Source organism: Cervus elaphus, chromosome 24 (genome assembly GCF_910594005.1).
Source record: "Cervus elaphus chromosome 24, mCerEla1.1, whole genome shotgun sequence".
Lineage (NCBI taxonomy): Eukaryota > Metazoa > Chordata > Mammalia > Artiodactyla > Cervidae > Cervus > Cervus elaphus.
The window spans coordinates 44,330,247-44,343,149 of record NC_057838.1 but is presented as its reverse complement, the minus strand read 5'-3'; the positions used below and the strand labels follow the sequence as shown (position 1 = coordinate 44,343,149).

General features: G+C 41.3%; 1 protein-coding gene across 8 annotated transcripts in view; it reads right to left on the bottom strand.

Moving 5' to 3' along the window:
- The window catches only part of TAFA4 (TAFA chemokine like family member 4), a 210,546-nt gene that overhangs the window by 26,890 nt on the left and 170,753 nt on the right, over positions 1-12,903 (bottom strand). For all 8 annotated transcript variants that reach the window (XM_043886373.1, XM_043886372.1, XM_043886374.1 and 5 more), the window contains one exon: positions 7,503-7,658. In XM_043886373.1, the coding sequence (XP_043742308.1) occupies positions 7,503-7,658 (156 nt within the window). The remainder of the gene's footprint in view (positions 1-7,502; positions 7,659-12,903) is intronic.

Genomic DNA, 12,903 nt, shown 5'->3' with positions numbered 1-12,903 from the left:
AGGAAAACAATCCAAAGAAGAATAGATACACATGTATGTATCACTGAATCAAGCTGCTGTACACTCAAACGCAAGATTATAAATCAACTATATTCCAATAGAAAATAGAAATTAAAAAATTTTTTAAATGCCATCAATATTCCCCTCAGACCTCAGGTACCTGGCCTGGTGTCACATCCCTGAAGCCTGAGCTGCCTTGGATCCCAAGGCTAGATTGGGGTGGAGCTGAGGGACCTGGGGAGGGATGTGACAGCAAATGAACCCCCCTTAAACCTGGCATGCCTGGTCCCCTGCGGAAAGTGAAAGTGTTAGGTGCTCAGTCAGTCGTATCTGACTCTTTGTGACCAATGGACTGTAGCCCGTCAGGCTCCCCTGTCCATGGGTTTCTCCAGGCAAGAATACTGGAGTGGATTGCCATGGCCTCTTCCAGGAGCTCTTCCAAACCCAGGGATCGAACCCAGGTCTCCAGCATTGCAGGCAGATTCTTTACCGTCTTAGCCAGCAGGGAAGCTCTGTGGATAGGACCCCAATCTCCAGATCCAGGCGGGCCCTCCTACAGCTCAACCAAACCTAGTACACCCAGAGAACAATGGACCCTCTGGGCTGGAAGAGCTCTAAAAAGTCACCTGGTCTCCAAGTCTCCCAGTGCTGGGGTTCCCACCAGCTATCTGCTTCCTCAGAGTCCCCCATCTAACGAGGACAGCACCCTCGGCATCACAGTTCTGACAGGGCTCAGGATCTGTCTGGGTGGTGGAGGGCAGCGGGGGAAGAAGTCATGAGACGAGCCCCGGCACAGCGTACTCTACAATCTACAAGCCAGGAACACGACTTTCCCTGGGTTCTGTTTGCCCAAGAAACCGACTGGAGCATCAGGAAGTGCTGCCAGGAATCCCCTGGGGGCACAGCAGATAGGAATCCGCCTGCCAATGCAGTGGACGCGAGTCTGAGCCCTGGTCTGGGAAGATCCCACATGTCGTGGAGCAAATGGGCCCAGGCACCACAGATACCAAGCCTGGCCTCTAGAGCGTGTGCTCTACAAGAGGAGCCAGCGCAGTAAGAAAGCCAAGCACCGCAAACCAGAGGAGTCCCCGCTCTCTGCAACTGGAGAAAAGCCGATGCAGTGACAAAGACCGGGCACAGCCGAAACTGAACAAATTAATAAACAGTGCAGCCGCCTTGTGGACATTTCCCATAACAACTTTAAAATCGCTGCTTACGGGCACCTCATATTCGCCCTGCAGGGCTGTAAAGGACATCTCTCCTCAAGAAATGTGCTGGGATAGGTAGGTAATTGAAATCAAGAATTCAAAAAAAAAAAAAAAAGAATTCAAAACAGGTCAGACTATAAGGAAGCCAATCTGAAGAGGTCAGTTTAACACATGCTATTTTAAAGCACAAGATTCTCCACAAGGCTCATCATTAACCATCTGAAAATCAAAGCAGCAAAGTGTCACCTTGCACTAGTCAGAGTGGCCATCATCAAAAACCTACAAAGAATGAATGCTGGGGAGGTTGTGGAAGAAAGAGAACCCTCTTCCTACACTCTTAGTGGGGGTGTAAATTGGTATAGGCACTATAGAGAAAAGTATAACGTTTCCTTAAAAAACTAAGAACTGAGCTAGCATATGATCTAGCACTCCCACTCCTGGGCATATATATCCACAGAAAACAGTAATTCACAAATATAAATGCACCCCAAGTTTCACTCCAGCACTGTTTACATTAGCCAAGACAGGGAAGCAATCTAAATGGCTATCAGTAGATGAATGGACAACGAAGATGTTGTATATATACACATGGAATATGACTCAGTCATTAAAAGGAAAAATAATGCTATTTACAGCAACATGGATGGTACTGGAGATTATCAAATAAAATCAGAAAGAGAAAAATAAGTATCATGTAATATCACCTCTATGTGGAATCTTTTTTAAAAACTATAATTTATTTATTTATTAACTTATTAGCAAAAGAACTTAATGGTTCCCAGGGGTGAAAGTCTAGATTGGGAGTCTGGAATTTGCATTTACACACTGCTATATTTTTCTTTTATCTGTAAATGTATTTGTTACAAGTATATGTCCCAAACCATGAGGTCATTTTAAAATGATTAAACATATATACATATGTGTGTGATAGTTAATATATAATGGCATGTTATATATATAAATTCAGAACTTCTTTATTGATGTAAAACTGAAAATTACACACGGCTGTATTAAAATAGATAACCAACAAGGACCTATTATATAGCGGCATGGAACTCTGCTTAGTAAATAGGAAAAAACTTTGAAAAAGAATAGATACATGTATATGTATAACTGAATCACTTTGTTGGACACCTGAAACGCAATCCTGTTAACTATACTCCGATAAAAATAATTTTAAAAAACTACAGAAAAAGCACATACATTTCAAGTGTCATGGAACATTTTCCAGGATAGATCACTTTATTGCCATAAAACAAGTCTCAATAAATTTAAGATGACTGAAATCAAGCATCTTTACCAACCACAAAAGAACGAAACAAGACAGCAAATCACAAGAAGAAACTTGGAAAAAACACAAAGATGAGGCAACTGAATAACATGTTACTTAAAAAAACCCAATGAGTCAATGAAGAAGTCAAAGAGGAAGTCAGAAATATCTCAAAAATAAAAATAAAATACAATTTTCCAAAATCTATAGGAGGCAGGAAATGTAGTTCTAAGAGGGAAGTCATAGTGATACAGGCCTGACTCAAGAAACAAGGAAAATCTGAAACAACCTAAGTCACCATCTAAAGAAATCAGAAGAACAAAAACGGCCTAAAGTCAGCGTAAGAAAGAAATATCAGAGCAGAAACAAATGAAATAGAGGCTAAAAAGAAAACAGACAAGATCAATGAAACTAAGAGCTGGTTCTCTGAAAAGATAAACAAAATTGATTAACCTTTAGACTCACCAAGCAAAAAAAGGGCCCAAATAAGTAAAATTGGAAATGAAAGAAAAGTTACAACCGACACCACAGAAATACAAAGAATAGTAAGAGATTAGTACAGATGATTATATACCAACTTTGAACAACCTCAAAGAAATCTAGAAACACATCCTTCTAAGACAATCAAGAAGAAATAGAAAATGTGAATAAATTGATTACTAGTATTGAAATTGAATCAGTAATCAAAAAACTCACAACAAAGTCCAGGACAAGATGGCTTCACAGATATATTCTATAAAACACTTAAAGAAGAGTTAATACCTATACTTCTCATATGATTCCAAAAATTTAAAGAGGAAAGAATGCTTCCAAACTCATTATCCTTATACTAAAACTACAGACCAAGACTCTACCAAAAAAAAAGAAAAGAAAATTACGGACCATGGTACATAGTGAACATAGATGCAAAAAAATCTCAAAAAAATATTAGCAAACCTAATTCAACAATATACATTTAAAAGACCATGGCAGTGGTTCAGTCATTCAGTCGTGTCCAACTTTCTGCGACCCTGTGGACTGTAGCCTGCCAGGCTCCCCTGTCCATGGGATTCTCCAGGGAAGAATACTTGAATGCACTGCCTTTTCCTTCTCCAGGGGATCTTCCTGACCTGGGGATAGAACTGGGGTCTCCTGCATTGGCAGGCAGATTCTTTACCAACTGAGCCACCAGGGAAATCCTAAAAGGACCAGATGCCATGATTAAGTGGGATTTATTCCAGGAATTCTAGGGTGATTCAGTATCTGCAAATCAATCAACGTGATACACCACATTTACAAAATAAAGGAGAAAACTGCATGAGCATCTCAACAGGTAAAGAAAAAGCATTTTACAAAATTCAACATCCAGTTGCTTAAAAGGTCACAACAAAGTGAGTATAGAGGAACACACCTCCCATAATATAAGCCACATACAAGAGACCGTGGGTAGCACCACACTCGAAGGTGAAAAGCTGGGAGCTTTTCCTCTAAGATCAGGAACGAGACAAGGATCCTACCATCACCACTTTTATTCAACACAGTATTGAAGTCCTACTACTACGAAAAAGAAATAAAAGTTATCCAGATTAGAAAGAAAGAAGTAAAACCGTCACTGTTTGCAGATATTACAATAGTATATATTTTAAAAAACCTTAAAGATACCACCAAAAAACTGTTAACACTGATCAATGGACTTAGTAAAGTTGCAGAATACAAAAATCAATATACATAAGTATATTATATTTCTATAAACTAGTAACAAACTATCAGAAAGAAAAATTCAGAAAAGGATTCCACATGGGATAAGTCAACCTCATACACCATTGGTGGGAATTTAAATTGGTGCAGCCAATTTTCCATGGAAAACAGTATGGAGATTTCTCAAAATACTAATAATAGAACTACCATATGATCCAGCTATCCCATTTCTGGCTATTCATCCAAAGAATACAAAAACACTATCTGGAAAAGAAATATGCAACCTTATGTTCATTGCAGCATTATTTACAAGAGCTTATGTATAGATAAAGAAGACGTGAGAGATGTGTGTGTATATGTGTGTGTGTGTGTGTGTGCACGCGCACACACTTAGTCGTGTCCAGCTCTTTGAGACCCCATGGACTGCAGCCCACCCTGCTCCTCTGTCTGTGGGATTATCCCAGCAAGAATACTGGACTGGGTTGCCATGCTCTCCTCCAGGGGATCTTCTTGACCCAGGGATTTAACCCATGTCTCCTGCATTGGCAGGCAGATTCTTTACCACTGAGCCATGTGGGAAGTCCCTAAACATACACACACACACACATATATATACACACACACACACACAATGGAATATTACTCAGCCATAGAAAGAATGAAACTCTTGTCATTTACAACAACATGAATGTATCTAAAGGGTAATGCTAAGTGAAATATGTCAGATAAAGAAAAAAATAACATACGATTTCACTTGTATGTGGAATCTATAAAACAAAATAAATGAACAAACAAAACAGAAAAAAAATTCAAAGATACAGAAAAAAAAAAAAACTGGTGGTCTCCAAGAGGGGAGAAGTGCGGGAGGTTGGACAAAACAGGTGAAGAGAATTAAGAGTACAAACTTCCAGTTGTAAATTAAGCCATGGGGATATAATATACAGTATGGGGTCACAATCAGTAATACTGTAATAACTTCGTATGGCAACAGATAGTTACTAGACTCACCATGGTGATCACTGTGTAATGTGTATCAATGTTGAATCACTGTGTTGAACACTCAAAGCTATCATAATACTGTCAACTATAATTCAACAAAAACAATAAAAATCGACGTGATTTTAATTAAAAAATTAAAAATCTACAGAGGCAAGCAAACACTGTTGTTACTTTTCGAAATGAATCTGTGATTAGTGAAGATGAAATAATTCTCTGCCATGCTAAAACTGAGCAAGCATCAGCCAATGCAGAGAGATGTAAATAAAAGATCCCATTCCCATTCTCAAGCAACTTGTAGACTAATGGGAAGACCAACATTCAGGGAGTTTTTACAACAAGAAGGCTGGGCACTGAAGAATTGATGTTTTTCAACTGTGGTGTTGGAGAAGACTCTTGAGAGTTTCTTGGACTGCAAGGAGATCAAACCAGTCCATCCTAAAGGAGATCAGTCCTGAATATTCATTGGAAGGACTGATGCTAAAGCTAAAATTTCAATACTTCGGCCACCTGATGCGAAGAACTGACTCATTAGAAGAGACCCTGATGCTGGGAAAGATTGAAGTCAAGAGGAGAAAGGGACGACAGAGGATGAGCTGGTTGGATGGCATCACCGACTCTATGGCCATGAGTCTGAGCAAGCTCCGGGAGATGGTGAAGGACAGGGAAGCCTGACATGCTGCAGTCCATGGGGTCGCAAAGAGTCGGACTCGACTGAGCGACTACAGAGCAACAATGACGAAGACAACAGACTGTTCCAGCTGGAGAGCCAAAACTAGCAATTTTTAAAAAAATGTTAAAGCTCCTCGTTCCTTTTTTTTTTTTTACTTAGGTCTACAATCCTTTATCTTTAATCCCCAAATCAAAAAAGCTCTGAAAATGGCAAGAATTTCTTTAGGATGGTAGCAATACCTGACTTGAATTAACATGAGGCTCTTCATCTTGCCTTATCCCATCCTGCATGAACATTCATATATTTCACTGCTTAAATATTAGTATCTGTGATTATGGGGTGCAACTGAAGACGACTTCAGGACTGTTAGCTAATAGATGGTATATGTACTTCTTTACCTTGAGAAAATCTGATGAAATCTGCATTTGGCGACTCACCCGGTTTCTGGTGAGGAACCGTAGTCGGGAAACATTCCACTTTCACCTTCCAGCTTGAAAGGTGGCTAAGATCATGCTGATACAGACCACGGGGCATATATACCACACAAGTATGCTGTCCAACCTAGAAATCTGTGTCTGCGTTTGGTAGGGGAGTTGGCACGTGTAAGTCAGCTATTGTTGTCAACTGTATAATTCCAGAGATAAGAATGCATTTGTGTGTTTTAACTACTTACCTTTAGAGATGCATCTGGTAAGACAGGAAGTGTTCTGTCTCACAGAGTTCCCACACCGCTGTAGAGAAACAGCTACAAGACTTACCTCCTGATTGTGTGTGTTCCCCTGGGGACTGACACTTGTGTCTAACAAGATGTCTGCTGGAACGAGCCAGGGGCATAAAAGGAATCAGTCCCAGGCCTCCATTTAGAGCCATCAGCCCTCATTCATTTTTCTAAACTACTGACACAGTACTCAGCTAGGGGATGTGGAAACAACAAATAAATGATACATGATCCCAGACTATTCTCAGGGAACCTGCTCCAAAGATGTCTCACAAATAGTAAACTAGAAGGAAAAAAAAAAAAAAAAAGGAGAGGGTATTAGTCTGTAACATTAAAGGGGAGGTGAGAAAACCAGGTTGCTAAATTTTTTGAGCACCATTTGAGAGCAGGGAAAAGAGTGTGTTTGGGGAGGTGACTGCTCCACTGGATGATATTTGAAGAGACATCCGGGCAAGAAGAAATCAAAGCATATCTTCCTAATTCTCCAGTAAGAGAACTCCTCGTTGGTACCTTTTGAGAGACATCATCAATGCCTTCCTCATCAAGAAATTTGTGGGGTTATATTTATGCTCATTTTTATTTAATTTTATTTTTTGCCACACTGGGTCTTCATTGCTACCCACAGGCTTTCTCTAGCTGCATTGCACACCGGCTTCTTGGTGTGACGCATGCGCTCCAGAGCGCAGGCTCAGTAGTTGGTGGCATATGGGCTTAGTTGGGGGGTCCTGGGGAATCCTCCCAGGCCAGGAATCAAACCTGTGACCCCTGCACTGGCAGGCAGATTCCTAACCACTGTACCACCAGGGAAGTCCCTATATGTTCATTTTAAAAATGACACTGATGTAGTTGACCGAGGTGCAGCCTGCTTTTCTTTGGAGTTGCAAAGACGATGAAGCCAAAAGGTTCTTATAGTGTCAGGCCCTTTGGCAACATTAGGGAAGCTGACTGTAAAGGTCTTACCTTCAACACAAGAGGGCTGAGCCCGAGTCGTGCCAGCAACCTGTCCCGGGAAGCAGGAACACTTGACCGTCTGCGATCGCTCCTCGATGCGGTTCCTGTTACAGCATCTGTGCACCGCCACCACCTCGCAGGTCCCTTGCTTGATCTGGTGGTGACCTGGTGGGTAACAGGGAACAAAACAGACCCGGTACTGTTAGAAGAAATGGAACTACCAAGAGGATCGACGATGCCACGACTACAGCTTTCAAACTCCATGTACTGTATTTATGAGTCTATGTAACTTTTTCATTTTGATGCAATCTTAAACTTAGATCAAGATAACAGGAATAGTGGCATGAACTCCTATGAGGCTGCAGTAGACAGAAATTTGGCTTCTGGGACCTTTAGTCCCCTGGTATCATTCCCATGGCTATGTTATGTTATTTACATGGTAGAGAGATTTTGCAGCTGTAATTAAGATTATTAATTGGTTGAGTTTCAGAGAGGGAGATTATCCTCGATTACCTTTGTGGAGCTAATGTCATCATGTGAGCCCTTCAAAGCAGAGAGAGAGAATCAAAAGGGGAAGTCGGGTTGAAAACATGAGGAGGGCTCATGTTTGTTGGCTTCAAGACAGAGGGGTCAAGAGTCAAGGAAATGGAGACTTCAGTCCTACAACTACAAGGAACTGAATTCTGCCAAAAACAGGGATGTGCTTGGAAACAGATTCTTCCGTAGGGACCCCATAGAGGAATGCTGTCCTCTTGATACCTTGAATTTAACCCAGATAAACCAGCCCAACTGTGCCAGTCTTCTCATAGAAACAAGCCACTAAATTTATGGTAATTTGTCACAGCAGCAATAGCAAACTGATATAAGACCTTTCACCAAGACACCCTAATCATTAACATGTGACCGCATTTGCTTCATCATTCACTTTCTTTCATATATTTTTTTCTGAGCCATTTAAGAGTAAGTATAAGACGTGCAATTCCTTCACCCCTAAATACTGTGTATTTCCCAAGAATAATTAATTAATTCTCTGACATAATTAACACATTGAGGACAATGAACGTTAACACAAAGCTATTATATAATCGACAATCCTCAGTTCAGTTCAATTGCTCAATCGTGTCCAACTCTTTGCGACCCCATGGACTGCAGCACGCCAGGCCTCCCTGTCAATCACCAACTCCTGGAGCTTGCTCAAACTCATGTCCATTGAGTTGGTAATGCCATCCAACCATCTCATCCTCTGTAGTCCCCTTCTCCTCCCACCTTCAATCATTCCTAGCATTAGGGTCTTTTCAAATGAGTCAGCTCTTTGCATCAGGTGGCCAAAGTAATTTCCCAAAGATGTTCTCCAGAGCAGTTTTCCTTCTCCCTCAGGATCTAATGCAGGATCCTGCATTATATTCAGTTCACTTTTCTTTAGTCTTCTTTTGTTAGAACTATTCCTCAGGCTTTATCTTTCACAACTTTGACATTTTTAAAGAATGCATGTCAGTTATTTTGTAGAATGTTCCTCACTTTGGATTTGTCTGATGTTTCCTCCTGATGAGTGTCAGGCAATGCACTTTTGGCAGATTACCCTAGAAGTGACACTATGTTCTCCTCTGTGCATCCTATCAGGAGGCACTTAATGTCCATTTATTCCACTACTGGTGCTGTAACTGTTAATTACTTGCTTAAGGTGGTGTCTACCATGTTTCTCCATTTCTAAAGGTATTATTTTGCCCTTTGTAATTAATAAGCATTTTAAGGGGATATATATTGAAATGATGGCAACACCCCATTCTTCATCAAATGTTCATCCACTATTTTTAGCATCCATCGATGATTTCCATCTGAGCCAGTTATTAACATGATGGTTGCACAACTGATTCTATATTAATGTTCAAATTATCTCAGATCTAGACAGGAGGAGACCCTTCACATTGGCAGCTCTGTCATTTTGACATATCCCCATTACTCTTTGAGTTCTTACTAACTTTCTGGCTCAAATGGAGACTCAAAGATGTGCCAAACTCACCCTTTATTTTCCCTGCCGTCATCATTTTACTCAAAGGAGACCTGTTTGTTTTCAGTGGGGCATCAGATTTAGAAACCAAGGTCTTGGCACAAAGGTTTATTCACTGCTACCAGGGAGTGATTTGGGGCTGAAAGGACAGATAGATCTAGGAGTGTGTGTGTGCATGTGTGTGTACAGTGTAAGTTCCTACCAATATCTCCAATTTCAACCTAGCGCCACAGGTTCTCACTACTCTGTCCACAATTCTCTATTTGTATCTCCTGACACCAACAATGACAAACCTGACTTCCATAGTCCTGTAACAAACAAAAAGTAGTTTAATTTACTTTGGAGTTCATTTTATCAGTTAGAACTCTTCTGTTGTAACAACGGAAACTGATCTGAGCTCACTTAATTCAAAGAGGATTTACTGGAGAAGTATCAGGAGAGTGCAGAGCAAAGACAGAACTTAGGTTAATAATGTGTGCGCGCTTAGTCACTCAGTCGTGTCTGACTCTTTGTGACCCCGTGGACTGTAGCCCGCCAGGCTCCTCTGTCCATGGGATTTCCCCCAGACAAGAATACTGGAGTGGGTTGCCAAGCCCTCCTCCAGGGGATCTTCCCAATCCAGGGATGGAACCCAGGTCTCCTGCATTGCAGGCAGATTCTTTACCATCTGAGCCAGCAGGGAAAGTCCAGGTTAATAATAGTTGAACCTATTCTCATGAGTGACCCTGAGGAAATGATTCTACTCAATGACTCTGCCATTCTGTTCAAGGTCAGGTCAGCTGTGGCAACCACCATCTAGGGCGATCCCCAGTCAGCCCTGCCTCCTCCAGCCCACACGTTGGTGCAGTCCCTTCCCATGTGGGACCAGGGCGGGTCTGCAGGACCAAGAGCCTGCCGTAGTAATATGGCACGTCCAAAATTAGGGGGCCGCTCTTTCTGTGCCCTCTGGATCACTCACTCGAGGGAAACCATGGCGTAAGTGGCCCTTATAAAGAGGGCCCTTATAATAAAGAAACTTAAGACTCTTGCCACTAAACCCCGTGAGTGAGCTTCTAGGTGTATTTCCTCGGATGCTGCCCCAGCCCTGGTCTTTGTACCAAGACAACAGCCAACACCAGAAGCAGTGGTTTGTGGAAACCGTGCTGCAAGCAGCTCTCTGGAGAGGGTCTGGTGGCCAGGAGTTAAAGTCTGTTGCCACCAGCCACAGAAGTGAGTAAAATAATATACAGTTGACCTGTGAACAATGCAGGAGTTAGAAGCACCAGTTCCCACACAAAATTGAAAATCTGAGTATAACTTATGGTTGGCGCTCCTTACCTATAGTTACACATCCACAAATTCAGCGAACCACAGGTCATGTGGCACCATAGTGCATATTTATTAAGGAAAATCAGAGTATACTGGACCTGCACAGTTCAAGCCTGTGTTGTTCAAAGGTCAACTGTATGTCGTTTCAAGCCTAAGATCAGGGCTAATTTGTTACACAGTAACAGATAACTAATACACTAACTCTGGTTATAACTAGTATGGAAAGACTTAGCTTTGCTCTGATTAAAAAAAAAAAAAGAATATAAACAAGATTGCAGAGGTAGTGTTCAGAAATTATTAATGAAAGGCAAGTTTTTTGAGCACCCTCAGAGCACTCACCTCATGGTTTTCACAGATTCCATTTACATATAAATTGTTCTGTGAATTACAAGAAATCTCATCTACTCATTAAAACAGGTTTCCCCAAGGAGTCCCACGGGTTAATGTGTTGCTCAGTCTCTGTTGCTTGGTGTATGTGCTTCAAATGATAAAACTCATTTTAAAAATTCCATATTTCAGATTTTCAGTCCATAAAGACAGGCCTTCTACAAAACAATCTCTGTATCATGCTGAATGATTTTCTGGCCCTTCCCTGTCATACCATCTTAAACGGTGAAAAACGAAATCCAAATCACAGTAAGAACAAACACTAAGGCAGTTTCATTTGTAAAATACATAAAAGTGGAACCAGTACCCAGAGAGTCAAACCACCAACATGAGGGACAGCTTTCAATCCACAACACAAGAGCACATAAATACGAAAGACATAATTAAAACTATAAACCTAATTAAATGTTCACAAGAAGAGTGTTTATTTCCCATAGGTAGTTGTGTATGACTGTAAGAAAGCACATAAATAAAAAATAAAGAGTAATTACAGTGTCGGTAAAGTAGCACGGAACTTCAGCAGCACGTGAGCAGAGAAGTGACGACGGGCAAGAGTTCAGGGGGAGAGTCTTTCCCCAGTTTCCAGCTGCACGTAAGCACCTTCGGGTCAAACGACCCCAGACAGGTAACGACTGGGGGCCGGGGGAGAGGGCTGGCCAATCCTCTCTCAGTGACCCCCTCCCCGTCAGCTGCCACGACACACGAACACGGGCTGGGTGGCCTCAAAAACAGACATTTGTGTCTCAGAGTTCTGAAAGCTAGACACCCAAGAACAAGGTGCTGGGCGATTCAATTCCTGGTGAGAGTTCTTTCCCTGGCTTTAGACAGTCTGTTTTAAAAAAAAAAAAAAAAAAATTTAATTTACTTACTTTAGTTTTCTGGCTACACAGCATGTGGGTAAGCTGTTAGTTCACCTGACCAGGGATGGAACCTGCGCCCCCTGAGTTGGAAGGTTAGAGTCACAACCAACGGACCGCAGGGAAGTCCCCCTCCTTCTTACTGTGTCCCCACACGGCAGAGATAGCACAAGAGCATTGCTTCCTCTGCCCTCTAAGGACACCAGCCCTATTAAATTAGGGTCCACCCGATGACCTCATTTAACTTTTATCACCTCCTCACAGACCCTGTCTCCAAATACAGTCACATTTGGGAGTCAGGGCTTCAACATATGAATTTGGTGGGGGAAGTCTGTAACAGCCATCATGCCTTAATTAGGTCTTAAATGGCCATAGAGAGTCTATAATGAAAGCAGCTCTAAACCTCATTAAGAAAATAAAAGAAATATGCTTTAGTAACTTCCTAGACTAGCCAAGAAGTGATGTGAACATTCATTAATAATATAGTTTGCTGAGAGTTTTGTTGCTATTTAGATAACCATCCACAAGTGCAAATAGATTTTTTTTCTATTCAGTCTTGTCTCGGAATAATCAGCTTGCCTGGTGTAGATTTTATTCATTTATATAGCACCAACTCTGGTACTTTATTGATTTTAAGAAACTTTTTTTTTTTCATCTTTTAACATGTCAGGAGATGTCACAACTGGTACCATCTTACCATTATAATTGGCATTGCTTTCCCTTCTTTGAAATACACAAAATAGCAGTGTATTTCGCAACGGACAGCATTTCTGACTTGATAAACTATGGCAGGTTGCAAGCACTGTTCTAAACTTCCTATAAATATTGTCCTACGTAATCTTTAAAAATG